The sequence below is a fragment of the Betta splendens genome, chromosome 21, assembly GCF_900634795.4.
Source record: "Betta splendens chromosome 21, fBetSpl5.4, whole genome shotgun sequence".
Taxonomy (NCBI): Eukaryota; Metazoa; Chordata; class Actinopteri; order Anabantiformes; family Osphronemidae; genus Betta; species Betta splendens.
This window is the reverse complement of record NC_040899.1, coordinates 10,826,607-10,839,109: the sequence shown is the minus strand read 5'-3', so window position 1 is coordinate 10,839,109 and position 12,503 is coordinate 10,826,607. Positions and strand designations below refer to the sequence as shown.

General features: G+C 44.3%; 1 protein-coding gene across 2 annotated transcripts in view; it reads right to left on the bottom strand.

The window, feature by feature from the left end:
• The window catches only part of LOC114847230 (receptor tyrosine-protein kinase erbB-4-like), a 170,513-nt gene that overhangs the window by 7,811 nt on the left and 150,199 nt on the right, over positions 1-12,503 (bottom strand). For both annotated transcript variants that reach the window (XM_029136751.3, XM_029136752.3), the window contains exons 21-25: positions 6,442-6,597; positions 5,422-5,497; positions 4,158-4,304; positions 2,231-2,328; positions 1,982-2,152 (exon numbers count right to left, since the gene is read on the bottom strand). In XM_029136751.3, the coding sequence (XP_028992584.1) occupies positions 1,982-2,152; positions 2,231-2,328; positions 4,158-4,304; positions 5,422-5,497; positions 6,442-6,597 (648 nt within the window). The remainder of the gene's footprint in view (positions 1-1,981; positions 2,153-2,230; positions 2,329-4,157; positions 4,305-5,421; positions 5,498-6,441; positions 6,598-12,503) is intronic.

Genomic DNA, 12,503 nt, shown 5'->3' with positions numbered 1-12,503 from the left:
AGAATCCCCCAGAACTGTAGACAATGATGTTACAAATATTAAGCTAATTAATAACAGTTTACCAAACAGAGCTGGAAGAGAAGTCTCTCGTTGACATTCAGCTGGTAGTTTTGTACTGACACAAACACAGCGAGACATTGGAATACAACGTGGCTTCCTGGCTGTTTGACTGGTTCTGTGGAAGACTTTAGTTCCAAAAAAGTCGATGAGCAACTGAGCAGCTACAGGACAGAGGAAATCTGGCTACAAATTCAGTTTGGAGGGAGGCAATTACTGTCATTTCAAAACGGAAAAAGACCAAAGGAAAAAAAAAACAGACAGAGGAAAAGAGCAAGAGGAGAAATATCAAACTTTAACTTTAATCTTCTGTGCTTAAACAGGAGTGTCTGGTAGTGCATGCTGGGAAAGGTCATTCCCACATCTCGTCAGAAACCCTCTGAATGATCTCGATGACTACTTTGACTTTAGGCTGACTTTCCTGTTATGGTTCAATAACAGTCACTCTGCTGCTGCACTCAAAAATGAAATTGTATTAAGAAAAATTTTTAAACTAGAGCTTATGTAAAAATAGGAAAAGAAATTAAAATATATTTAAGAGCACCTGAATATTATCAAATGCTTACTTCTAGGTATTTCTGTTTACAATACATTTGATTCTATTGTGGTGGTAAACTTTATTCTGCTTCAATAACCTGACATGTCTTCGTCTCGCAGCAGAAACACTCGCTGAAGGTACTCGCCGTGGGAATGAAAGCAGCTCTGTATCTTTACAAAACCTGTTCTAAATATTCAGTGTCAACAATGTGGCTGAGACAACTTCATGTACAAGCAGCGCAAAAACAAAGTCACGGAAAAGACACTGAAAAGCCAACGGTGGAAAAAATGATTTAGTTACAGTGTACCATGATACATCACAGTACGGTATTATACTATACTACACTATTTTCTACCACATACTATACAGTACTATGACACTTCACCACGTGCACCCTATGACATGTTTCACTACATTACTAAGCCACACTCCAGGTGTGTTAAAAGTGCACTTGCTACTTATTTTACATTTTGCTACTTCAAACAATCTATCAATCAACCCTGTCTAAGAACAATTTGTGTCGTAGTTCAATTATTGCCTGTGTCCACGGTAGAAACGCTGCTCCCAAACCTTGTCCTGCGCAGACAAATACTAACACTTACTGTACAGACACCTTATTGAGACATTGAAGTCCAACATTACTTAGCATTTTACTTAGCATTAAAAACAATATAAGCAGTGTCCTGTAATATCTGCAGCAACATGCTGCCGATGTTCTATGAGTCTGTGGTGGCCAGTGTCATCTTCTATGCAGTGGTCTGCTGAGGCATCAGCATGAATGTAGCAGACACTATCAAACTGGACAAAAGTGATCAGGAGGGCTGGTTCTGCTCTGGAGGTAGCTGAGAGGAGGATGCTGGTCAAACTCCTCTCTACCCTAGACAACGCCTCCTGCCTCCTACACAGTGTGCTGGCTGGACAGAGGAGCACCTTCAGAAGCTGATCAACATCAGGTGCTCCACAGAACGTCACTGGAGATCCTTGCTACCAGTGGCCATCAAACTGTAAAATTCATCTCCCTTCTGTAAGGGTTGACCTGATCCATTGGAGTAGATCAGTGGTCATCCCACCGTGGACTATAATTTATACAGTACACCTGCATAATGCAAGTCTACTGTACAGGATAATGCATATGTGCATTATTACATACTATGACCCTTTTTTCACCAGGCATATGTGTTGACAACATACTAAACTATAATCTTTTTCACCAATACTATACTCTGACACTTTTCTCACCTCATACCTATGACGTTTTTTTCACCACATACTATACTATGACCCATTTTACAACATACTGTACTAAAGCACAGTTTGACGACATGCTATAATATGACCCTTTTCTCACCGCATACTATACATGTGCACATTCTTATATTACAATACCTTGTTGGAGTCCATGCGTGTGCGGGGGGTGTACGCCAGCGGTGGAATGTTAAAGGAGTGGGGAACCAGGTACTCCTCAGCATCCATAAGGTCCTCCAGCTCGTCTTCCTCCAGGAGGCTCTGAAAGAACTTGCTGTCGTTGGGACTGGGCAGCTTCATGCGGTCATCGCCCTGACGAAACATGTTTCAGGGCGTTAAAACAAATCCCCTTCAGGAAAATAAATCCAGCACCTTTGAAGACGTACTTACCTGGATGACCAGGTACCTTTGGGGGTCGCGAGCCATTCGCGTGAACTCGGCAGCCAGTTCTTTGAACTTGGGCCGGCTGTCTGCATCAATCATCCAACCTTTGGAGATTCAACATATATAGAAATTGATTTAAGCTTGTGTACATTCATTACTTTCCAAACCAAAAATGGACCTTATTCCTGCTAAGTGATACCACACTTAGCAGTAAGCATAGGTCCCATCTACACCTTTCTAGATTCATTTATTTCCCGATTCTCTGAACTTAACTGCATCTAAGTGGGTGGAACGAAGAGCTGTGTGTAGGGTACATGTCAGTGATGATCAGGCAAAGCAATTCAGTACTTTTCACACTTTGGTGTCAAGGGTTCTGCCCACGCAGATCGCGTCTACCATAAGTGCCACGCTCCTTTTTTTTGTTGCTACTGTACTTGCATAAAAAGCCTTTATTTTTATTAGGAATCCTTAAGCTCTAAATATAATACTAAACATTATATCATTCATTTTAGGCACATGTACACTTAGCTGCTGTGTGAATGAATTACTTTGAACATAAAAGCGTAATGGTGAGATATTCGGATGCTACAGCAGCACTACTTTTTAAACCCAGCCCACCCCCATTTATTTTCAGCTCTGCCAAACTAATGTTGCAAAAAGATTCATGTTGCAGTCTTTGACGGCATGCGTTCCAACTGATTTACACAAACTGACCTATAAAAAAACTCATCCTGCACCCGATGAAAACTAATGTTTCTGTTCTTCTGGTCTAAAAGAATGATTCCATTTTATTGTAATCAAATTTTACAATATAGAGATAAATACTGTTTCATCATTAGAACGACCATATGGAGTAGCATTCTCCTCTGCCAATTCTCTGTGAACACATGGCTGCAATGCCAAAGCAATCATGTGATCTGGCCTAGAGCAAAGCCTGTCTACGTATCCAGGGAAATAAGAATGAAGATGAAGAAGAAAAGACAAGATGTTGCTTTTTCATACACATACCAGATATTTTATACATAAAATGATCATCTTTCATCTTGGCACTAAGTTCAGGACCAAGATGGTGCTTGGTTCTTGCCAGTAAATCCCAAAGTGTGGAGGTAGACTACTGTAAGTATGGTGAAGGGCAATTTCACTGAGTGTGCATTTCCAAGTGAGACCTATTTTTCGTGAAGAGGTGCAACGGACAGTCAGGTACAAGGCCGACGTGACGGTGACCCTTTGCCTGCTGCGCATGTATGTGTGCGCTTGCCAGGTTGGCGCAGATTCGCGGTCTCCGTAACAGTCAAGGTCAAAGTCAAGTGAAGGCTAGGAGCTGCGGCTTGAAGAGGACAAGGCCAGGGTGGCACTGGCACTGCGTTTGTGTCCTAGCAGCAGCGGCCAGAGGTTACAAGGTCGCCTGTGACCCCCGGGGCCTGATGCTATGACAGCAGACCGAGCCACATGATGCAGATGGGGGTCACACACAGCCAGGAATCTAATTCCCGTCTTACCTTTTAGTACTGGCTTTTATTTTGAAGGGCTTCTCACTAGCACAGAGATGTTTGTGTGCCCTTCATATTGTTAGAAAATCAACTGCAAAGATGAGCTGAAATGTAGCAGCTGGCAGGAATTTCGGAACGGTAATATTTCCACTTTAAAAACATTAATCTTTAACACCACCTTAACCCGCTTTTATAAAACAGCTGTTGTGGCATTTTGAAAATTACCCAATAAAAGCGTAATTATTTTTGTCTGCTTCGACTAAAAAGCAGGTGGCCTTCTCCTTATTTAAATCCTGCTGTATTTCCACTGTTTGAAACAGCTGATGGATGCAAAAAGCGCGTGTGACTCATATTTAACAACGGGAACTGTTGAGGCTGGTTCTTGTCGCACCGCTGCAGTCAGCGCCCGCGTACCAAGATTAAAAGAGTAATTTGCTACCTACATTTGACCATGACCATATAGACATCAATGGTGCAGATGGGGGGCTGAGGGAGGCGCTCTCCTTTCTCCAGCAGATCAGGGATATCTCTGGTAGGAATTCCATCATACGGTTTCCCACCAAAGGTCATCAACTCCCATATGGTGACCCCTGAGTAGGAAATCAAAAAAACAAATCCATGACGCAGTGAAAGATGTGAGTCGAAGAGTCGAGAAGGACAGACGGAGGAAAAGCAGGGGATGACACATGAAAGGACGACAAAAATGAAAGGATGTTGAAGAAATCAAGGGGCGTCAGAAGAGACGATGACGAGACAGGAGAAACAGGTAGAGAGAAAGAAGCAGCAACGAAACAAAGGGGGGAGAAGACGGAGACGTGGAGCTGATCGCTTTGTTGAAAGGCATCAGCCAGTCTGAACTTGTGCTAATGTTAATGAGCTAATGAGGGGCAAGTGGGGTAAAAGTACACAATATAATAGCCCCCCGGTCACAGAGGCTCATGGGAACACGGACACGCGGAACCATACTGATACTTTTAATCAAACGCACATTATTCTCTTTCATCGTGCACATTTTCTCTCCAAACGACTTTAAAAGCCATCGCAGACTTCAACTGGAAATTGTTATTGGAAATATAACAATAAAAATCTCATAAGACTGAGGCAGAATCGACGACGTCGCCGGATCTAAATCTCGCTGACGGTGTAATGGCTGCAGAGACTGATTTTATTATTACAGGAGGTAAAAGAGCCGATCATCCGCTGTGCGTTTCACGGTGATTGTGCCGGCGCCGCACGTTTAAGCAGTTAAAAGAGTTGGGGAACTCGTCAATCGCGGCTCGTTGTTCAGCCCTCTACAGCTGTCACGCAGCGCCAATTCCTCCAATTTAGCCTGAACTTGACTGTACTCGAGCGATGACGTTAACGTTTTCTTTGGAGATAGATGAGGCAGACGCCAGTGCTTAGTCTGGAAGCAGCAGTGGAAAACGCTTCGACTGGGTGAGAAACAGGGCTCAGCTTATGCAACCTCTTAAAGGACAAAAGCTGAACAAACCTTAGCCGGTAAAAGGAAATAATAAGCTACATACTGTATAAGGTTTGTATTTTGAATAGTGGAGGCAAACTGATGCATTTTTGAAGTTTCAAAAGGCATTATCACATTTCCAAAACACACAATAGTCCAACTTTTAGGACATGACATTACTGTATAAAGCTAGTGGTGAGACCTTAACAATTATATATACCCTAAAAACAGATGATGAATCTTACCGTAACTCCAAACGTCGCTCTGATGCGTGAACTTCCTGTAATGGATGCACTCCAGCGCCATCCACTTGATGGGCATCTACCAGGGAGAAGCAGAGGCAGCAGCGGGTTCTTATGCTCTACTGTACATCCACAGCTGAATACACTTCTTTTACACTTCTTTAGATGCTGTACATTGCACGTTTTGGTTCATAAAGTTTAACGCAGGCGGTCTGAGGTGACCTGTGGTGGCTGAGCTATGACAGCATCGAATCAAACGCGGGTTTGACGAAATTACTGGCGCTGAAGCGACAACAGGCCAAGCGACGGGGCGCCCTGGGATCCGGCCCAGCACAGCAATTACATTAGGCCAGGTGTATTCTGATGGAGGATGAGGGGAGAGGGGTGTGGGGGGGTTACAGCGTGTTTGCCTTTCACTCAGCTGAGGGGATAATACCGCACGGCTCAGTGTTTACACGAACCCTCGCGGACGTGCTGCAAAGGGGAGACGGAGGATGCCTTCGTGAGAGGAGAGGGCTTTAAATACGAAATACGGGAGCAACAAGGTGAGCGAAGATTTAAAAAAGGCAAGAAGACCATGTATGAAGAGCCCTAAGGACTCTGTTACTACGCTCATGTGGGGTTCTGAGCACTCTATTCCCCAGCAGTAAATAAAACGGTCTAATAGAGCAGAATGGCATTTCACTGACTCCACTAAAACCGCCTCCCCAAGGATATAAAGCCCTCATTTATGCAAATGCCTATTGTTGTCTTTAAGAACAATGTCAATGGCTTGGTCCAAAGCACTGCACAGTGGGGGAAGTACTGTTAAATACCCAATCCTCCAGTGCAGCTACAGTATACACTTGACAGGACTGGGCAACCCAGCTTAAAAAAAAATAAACAGCCCATTTTTTAAATTAATAACAAATTATGCACATTAACACAGTCAACACGTGAAAAAAAGCACTAAGAATGAGTCTGTGTGCTTTTATCTTGGTCCTAGAAGACCTTGATATGAAACAAAGTGACTCCAGGCGTTACCTTCCCTCCGTCCGCACTGTATTCCTTCTCGTTGACGTCCAGCAGCCGCGCCAGGCCGAAGTCTGTGATCTTGACGTGGGTGGGGGACTTCACCAGGACATTTCGGGCCGCCAGGTCCCTGTGGACGAGCCTGCGCTCCTCCAGATACATCATCCCCTGCAACACACGCAAAAGACGCGCAAACAGGAGCGAGATCATTCATGTGTCACACGCGCACACAGCATGTGTGACCTGCAAAAACACACGTGTGACTCCTGTCAGGCATGAGCGTCCGTCTTCATCATCATCATCATCATCATCATCACTATCATTAAAACAGCCATCGAAGCCCTATTAGATATATTATAATTATTTGTATCATGATCATTACCACCGCATTGTTTCTTTTATGGTTATAATTTCCCTCAATCAACAGCCAGACTGTGGAAAAGCCCTTGTTATTGTCAAATGGTGGGTGAGGCAATAACAGCGTCTCTAACCCACAGGCAGCTCAATTAACACCAGGACTCAGTGTGAGGAGTTGTTTATGTCTTTACTTTAATCAACAATAACCTGTAAAAACAGACACTGATGTGATGACCCGTCTGCCCTGTGCATTACAGTAGGTTCCTACTAAATACAAGTGGAAATGAAACACATATGTAACATTTACTAAAAAGAAAGTCGATCTATTGCGCTAATAAACACAAATCCACACTCACTTCATAGGCAGTAAAGCAAAAAAGCAGAGTTGGCTTCACTATAAAAAGCCCATAAAGTGGCAGTAATGCAAAAAGACCGTCTATGTTCAAATGCTTTCAGTCCCTGCATCTACAGCTCCACTCCACATCGCTGCAGGAGCGAGTCTGAGGAGGAGGAAAGACGGAGGGCAAGAAATATTTCAAATTGGACAGAACAGAAGCCACTTTGTTTGAAGTGGCGAGAGGACGGAAAAACGAGACCTTATTCGAAACCATGACAAATTGGATTTATCTGGAATCGGTGGGGAACGAAGGGAGGAGCGGATGGGGGAGGAGACGAGGGGGAGGAGGGGGGCCGGGGGGGACGTGTGAAGTTGAGTGGCAGCAGTCGAAGAGGTGAGATTACGCCGGTAAGGCCGTAATCACGCTGCCTCATTTGACTCTGTCCCAGGAGAGAACGTGTGGTTTCAGCACGCGAGGGGTCTGACTGCAGCTCCAGGCATGTGGCTCACCTGCAAGTGTGTGTGTGTGTGTGTGCGTGCGTGCGAGAGAGAGAGAGAGAGAGAGAGAGAGAGAGAGAGCGAGAGAGTGAGCGTGTGTGTGTGTGTGTGTGTGTGTGTGTGTGTGTGTGTGTGTGTGTGTGTGTGTGTGGAGGGGTGAAGCCCGTTTGACAGCTAAAGTAAGAAAAGACCAGCCGCGTCAGGCAGGGAATTTATAAAAAAGCCAAATAAAGCAGCAACATTCTGATTTGACATCCGCGCGACTTAAGCGACTGTGATTGTCACAGTCGACGGGGCCAACGTCTTATCTCACCTGTACAAACACCCGTTCCTCATCCAGGTCCCACTTCTTCCTTTTTCTCCCCCTTTTTGTTACTCCAGACCTGTTTTAATCGGATCGCGCGTTCCCAGCAGACGTGTACAGTAGAAACGCTGCCGCACACGTTGCACAATGAGGGCTGGCGTCGCGTTAAAGTCAGCTCCTCTCACTGTTACACACTGTTCGCTTTATTAGGAACAGCCACCAGTAGTCCTATTTTAACAAGGTTTTTATATGGATGTGACCTTGAGCTGTGGTTTCAGCCACTCTGGGTCCTCTACCTTCCTTCCACACACACAGCGGCTCTAAATCATCTGTAGTTGTGAGTATGAGCTTGAATGCGTGTCTATACACTATATGTGGCCCTGTGATGGACTGGCAACCCGTCCAGGTTTCACTCCGCCTGCTTCTTTCTTGCCAGAGCATGGGAGGTCATAGTTCCTAGGATACATTCATGCATCCAGCCTGATTTAGACCCCCCCACACCTCTCCCGCCCTCTCATCGTTCTTTGAGGACTAGTAAATATCCTGCGTTGGTCACTGCTTACAGCTTCCAAAGTCTGTCATGTTACACGTTGCCAGGTTTGTGACAGATTCTTATTTGTACATAAATCGCATCCAGTAATCTCCTCAATTTTCAAGACAATTAAGCAGAGGGAGAATGGATGGCTTGGCAATCTGTGAATTCTAATTTGCCAACACAATGAGAACGAGTGGGGGGGGGGGGACACAGACTTGGTCGGTCTCGGTCCCTGGTGGACGAGGCGAGAACGAGGTTTGTGGTCGCAGCGAAGCCGGATGCCGCGGGGCACGGCAGCGCTGGAAGCTCCGTTTCAGGTGAACCTGCCACAAGAGGAAATCCTGGAGGCTTTAAACAGACTGGGTTATGAGGCGAGCTCCAGACGAGGGCAGCTTTTCAATCAGCTGGGATCAGGCCTCTGCCCCACACAATGCGCGCGTTGAATCACCAAAGGCCGACGTGACAGGCGTCCTTTTGTGTCGCCGCGGACACCGGAGGAGACCTGCATCCACATCCAGCTTCTTTAACTAATGCGCGGACTGAATATGACACCAGCAGCATGCATGAAACCGCTGCCACCTTTTCCATCCAACTGTCATTAAAACAGTTGTTGCAAAAGTCCCTGAGTTTATTCTGTAGAATGAATAGCAGAGAAAGGATGGAATTTGCAGCTGGAGAGAGAGGAGTGATGAGTGCTGCAGGTCTGTGTGCAGTCTGACCCCCCATCACGCTTATTTATGTTTATTTCACAGACTCGCGCAAACAGAACCTCTGTGAATGCAATTGTCCTCAGATGGGCCTCGCGATGACACATTTGGTGGCAAAGAGTTGGAGATTAAACCAACGGGCGACAGGTGGCATTCATTTTTCACCGACTGGCGCCGTTTACCCCGACGAGGCAGGCAGACACACACACACACACACACACACACACACACACACACACACACACACACACACACACACACACACACACACACAGTATAAACCCAATGCCTACTGTAGATTTAATTAAGTATCTGCAACTACTTCAAGGACTAGACACCGTGTGGGAAAACGCAGCAGCGCAGGGAGACGGACAGCCGGATGAGGCTGATTGCTTAAATCCTAGCATATTCTTACTGGTTGTGCTGGTTTCTTACTACTTCACACTTTGTGTGCTGGGAAGAGGGGACTAAAAACTAAACGTCCTCCTCTATCAACACTGTAAACTCCCAATTGCCAGCTTCAGTTTTGAGCTGAAGCTTCCATCCGGTGATTGTTTTGGTAGTGGAGGCTCACTAAATGATTTGATTGGTGACTCTTCCACTCGATGCCCCTCCCCGGTATGAAACTGGAGTCTTTTCCCCCTCATTGCAATGGAACGCTGGTATTTCTGGACGGCACCGGATGTTTGGTGACTGTCACTTTCGCATTATCGCGCTGTGAACAACTGTGCGGGTTTGTGACACCATTGCAGCATCTGCTGCCTTTAATACATGTTTAATGTATGGTACAGATATAAAAAGATCCCAGTGGGCACGAGAGAAGGGGAATCACTGTTTAAGGAATGAGGTGAAACGAATCACGCCAGCGTGGAGGAGAATCTGAGGGAAAAGGGGGGAAATGATAACATAATTATGATGAAAGCAGCAGGCTTTCATTTCATTCTGAGCTCCCATGTCAGAATGAATTTGGAAAATGACATTAGGGGGCAGCTTGAATATGAACAATTTGTCTTTGCTCAGACTGTGTTAGCTCAGTGCAGGGGGAAACCTTGTCCATATACATTTATTCTCTCTGATGAATGCGTAATGCACATTCCACTACACGGCAGAGGAAGGTTTGCCCACCTTACATGCGCGCACAAAACGCACTGTGGCGAGTGTAATTGAGGCCACACAATACGCAATCACCCACTTTTAGTTAATATTACTCTGTGTTGCCTTTTCAAAGAAAAGGATGCAGCCTTGAATGAGTCCATCAGTCACTCACTCAGAACATTTACAGATATGTTTGGTGTTGCTATGTATCAGGACAGATACACAATCTAGTAATCTATCGCTATTGATTTGATTTTCTAGTAAAATCATTTTTATTCTCTGACAAGGTGCTATTTACTATTATCTACAATTTGCACCTATTGTGAAAAAGAATCATTTTGTTTGTAGTCTGAGTTCAGGACACTGTGCTGCGTTCTGAGCTCCTAGCGTACTTACTCTACTGTAGGTGAGTGTGGCTTATATAAAAATACACAGGCCATCAGCTGTTCCTGGATGCGTCAAAGGCCTCACATATAAGTCTCCTCCCTCTGTTATAACTAAAAGAGTAAGGGACAGTGATGCCAACAGACTAAGCCAATGCGCAATGTAAGTCAATGCTGGTTTACTAAAGTATCATAAGGATGAATGAGAGCAGCGGAGAAGTAAATACAAAGAGTTAATACCAATATGATCAATCCATGCATTTATTTTTAGGAGATTTCAACAAAAAATGGCTTTTTTGAGTGCAGCCAACTGAACCACAGTTCAGACAAATGAAATGAGAGCTTTGCTGACCAACAGTTGCCTTGGAGCAGAGCTAATATTCATTCAGTTTGAGGTCAGCTTCTCTGGCCTCGGCTGTCAACAATCAGCGATCGTAGCATAACTTTGCTATTCACTTGACCGGCTTGAGCCAAAATCTAAATATCCCAATAATAAAGGAGAAAGCAGAGAACACACAAAAGCGATGTGCCCTATTTCGCACAGCGCTACCGCAGTACAGGGTCTTCGCCAATGAAGGTGCGTCCGTAAATGCCAGGTTGCATGTATGTGACTGCTGCTTTCGCTCGGTGATTACTGCTCAGCGTTACAGTAACAGATACGGATCAGCTGCAGAGCCTAAGGGCAGTTCAAGCATCAGGGCTGCCAACGCGTCCCACCCAAGGACATTTCAGCAGACTGCGTGTTTACAGGCATGCACACTTATTTTCATTTCTGACAACACCACATCACACACTCAATGCACGATTACTGGGGCCAGAATAATTCATCGACCCAACATTTCCAAAAGCGTGATATCACTGGGATTTTATTGTTATTGTCTTTTTAGTTTGGTTTAGTTACTCTTTTGGTGCATGTATTGTTGCATTTCCATTTCTCAGCCATCATGAATGTCAATATGTACAGGGCAGGGCTCTAAATCTGTACACAGTGTTGTAGAGTATTTTACAGAGATCACAGTTGACAGAGGTCACTGATACTTTTGTGACCCTGCAGGAATAACAGATACCAGAGAAATGATTTATATAGAAATTCCAGCTAACTTTAAAAGGAAAACATATTGTTATGCCTAATGACAGTGGTATTGTGTGTGTGTGTGTGTGTGTGTGTGTGTGTGTGTGTGTGTGTGTGTGTGTGTGTGTGTTGGGGGGGGGGGGGTTCTGGGAGAAAGGCAGGGTGGTTATGTTGCTGCTGAGTAGCTGTCAGGCGCCCATCACTCTAAATGGGATTCAGCCTCTTTGCTGCAACTGTCACTGTGGCAGCTGAACAGGCGATGACCTCACTTGGTCACGGCTGTTGATTTTTTAAGTTAACAATCCTGCTGTCATAGAATTTCTATCTGCTGCTTCCAAACGGATAATTAAGTCAAAGTATATTCGAGTTCAGCTCATGAATCTGATTAGATGGTCTAGAATAGTTTGTTTTGACAGTTAAAAACAATTCATACAATTTTTGTTTTTTTTTTATGAGGAACAAAAGGAATTTTAATTTAATAAATAAATCTCATAATTATAGCTAATAAAGGTACAAGGTCTCCAATAATATTAATGTCAATGTCCACAGTCTAAATCACCATAAAATCAACACAAATCTATATTATTTATCAACTAAAGCATTTTGGCTTTCAATATCATTCCTTTTTATACAGGTACATGTGAAATATGTAACTTTATTATCAATAATCAGTCTAACAATAATGTTTTCATTAATATTAGATGAAACTAAATAACATAAAAACAAAATAACAGCAGAGCATCTAAAGTGCTTTCCTCTACTTCTGTAGGAGAGCTGATATTTGAA